The sequence below is a fragment of the Penaeus monodon genome, chromosome 34, assembly GCF_015228065.2.
Source record: "Penaeus monodon isolate SGIC_2016 chromosome 34, NSTDA_Pmon_1, whole genome shotgun sequence".
Lineage (NCBI taxonomy): Eukaryota > Metazoa > Arthropoda > Malacostraca > Decapoda > Penaeidae > Penaeus > Penaeus monodon.
Window position 1 is genome coordinate 23,802,055 of NC_051419.1, and position 459 is coordinate 23,802,513.

The 459-nt window shown below is 38.8% G+C and overlaps 1 protein-coding gene across 1 annotated transcript in view; it reads left to right on the top strand.

Moving 5' to 3' along the window:
- LOC119594857 (actin cytoskeleton-regulatory complex protein pan1-like) overlaps positions 1-459 on the top strand; it is a 23,130-nt gene that overhangs the window by 16,887 nt on the left and 5,784 nt on the right. The window contains exon 12 of the mRNA XM_037943939.1: positions 238-404. Coding sequence (XP_037799867.1) covers positions 238-404 — 167 coding nt within the window. The remainder of the gene's footprint in view (positions 1-237; positions 405-459) is intronic.

Consider the following 459-nt stretch of genomic DNA (forward strand, 5'->3'; position numbering starts at 1 on the left):
CTAAAATAAAATGAAATTATGATGCCAACATTGGCATCACAGTATAATCCATTGGAACTTCATGATGCCGAAATTGGTGTCACTGTATAAAATGGGTTAAAAGCCTTTCTTACTTTTTTTCTGTTAATATTTCTTTTTAAAAAGTTATCCTACCTTCTTTTCCTTTTCTGAGTCTGGATCTTTTTTTTTTTTTTTCACATATTCTAACCTGACCGTATCCACTCTTGTCAACCACAGATTCGTCTCAGGATAAGGAGCAGATTCCTGAGACAGACCCTCAGGATGGCCTGGCTGTGCTCAATGCTGCTTTAACGCTCAACTCCCTCTTGGCCAAGGCTAAAGCTCACCAGTCGGCTAGAGAAGCTCTGGCAGCTCAGAGGTCCACATCACCTCAAGTCAACAAAGTAAGTGTATGTTGTTTAAAGGGAGTTCTAAGAAGTATGTTTGCTTTATTTTATT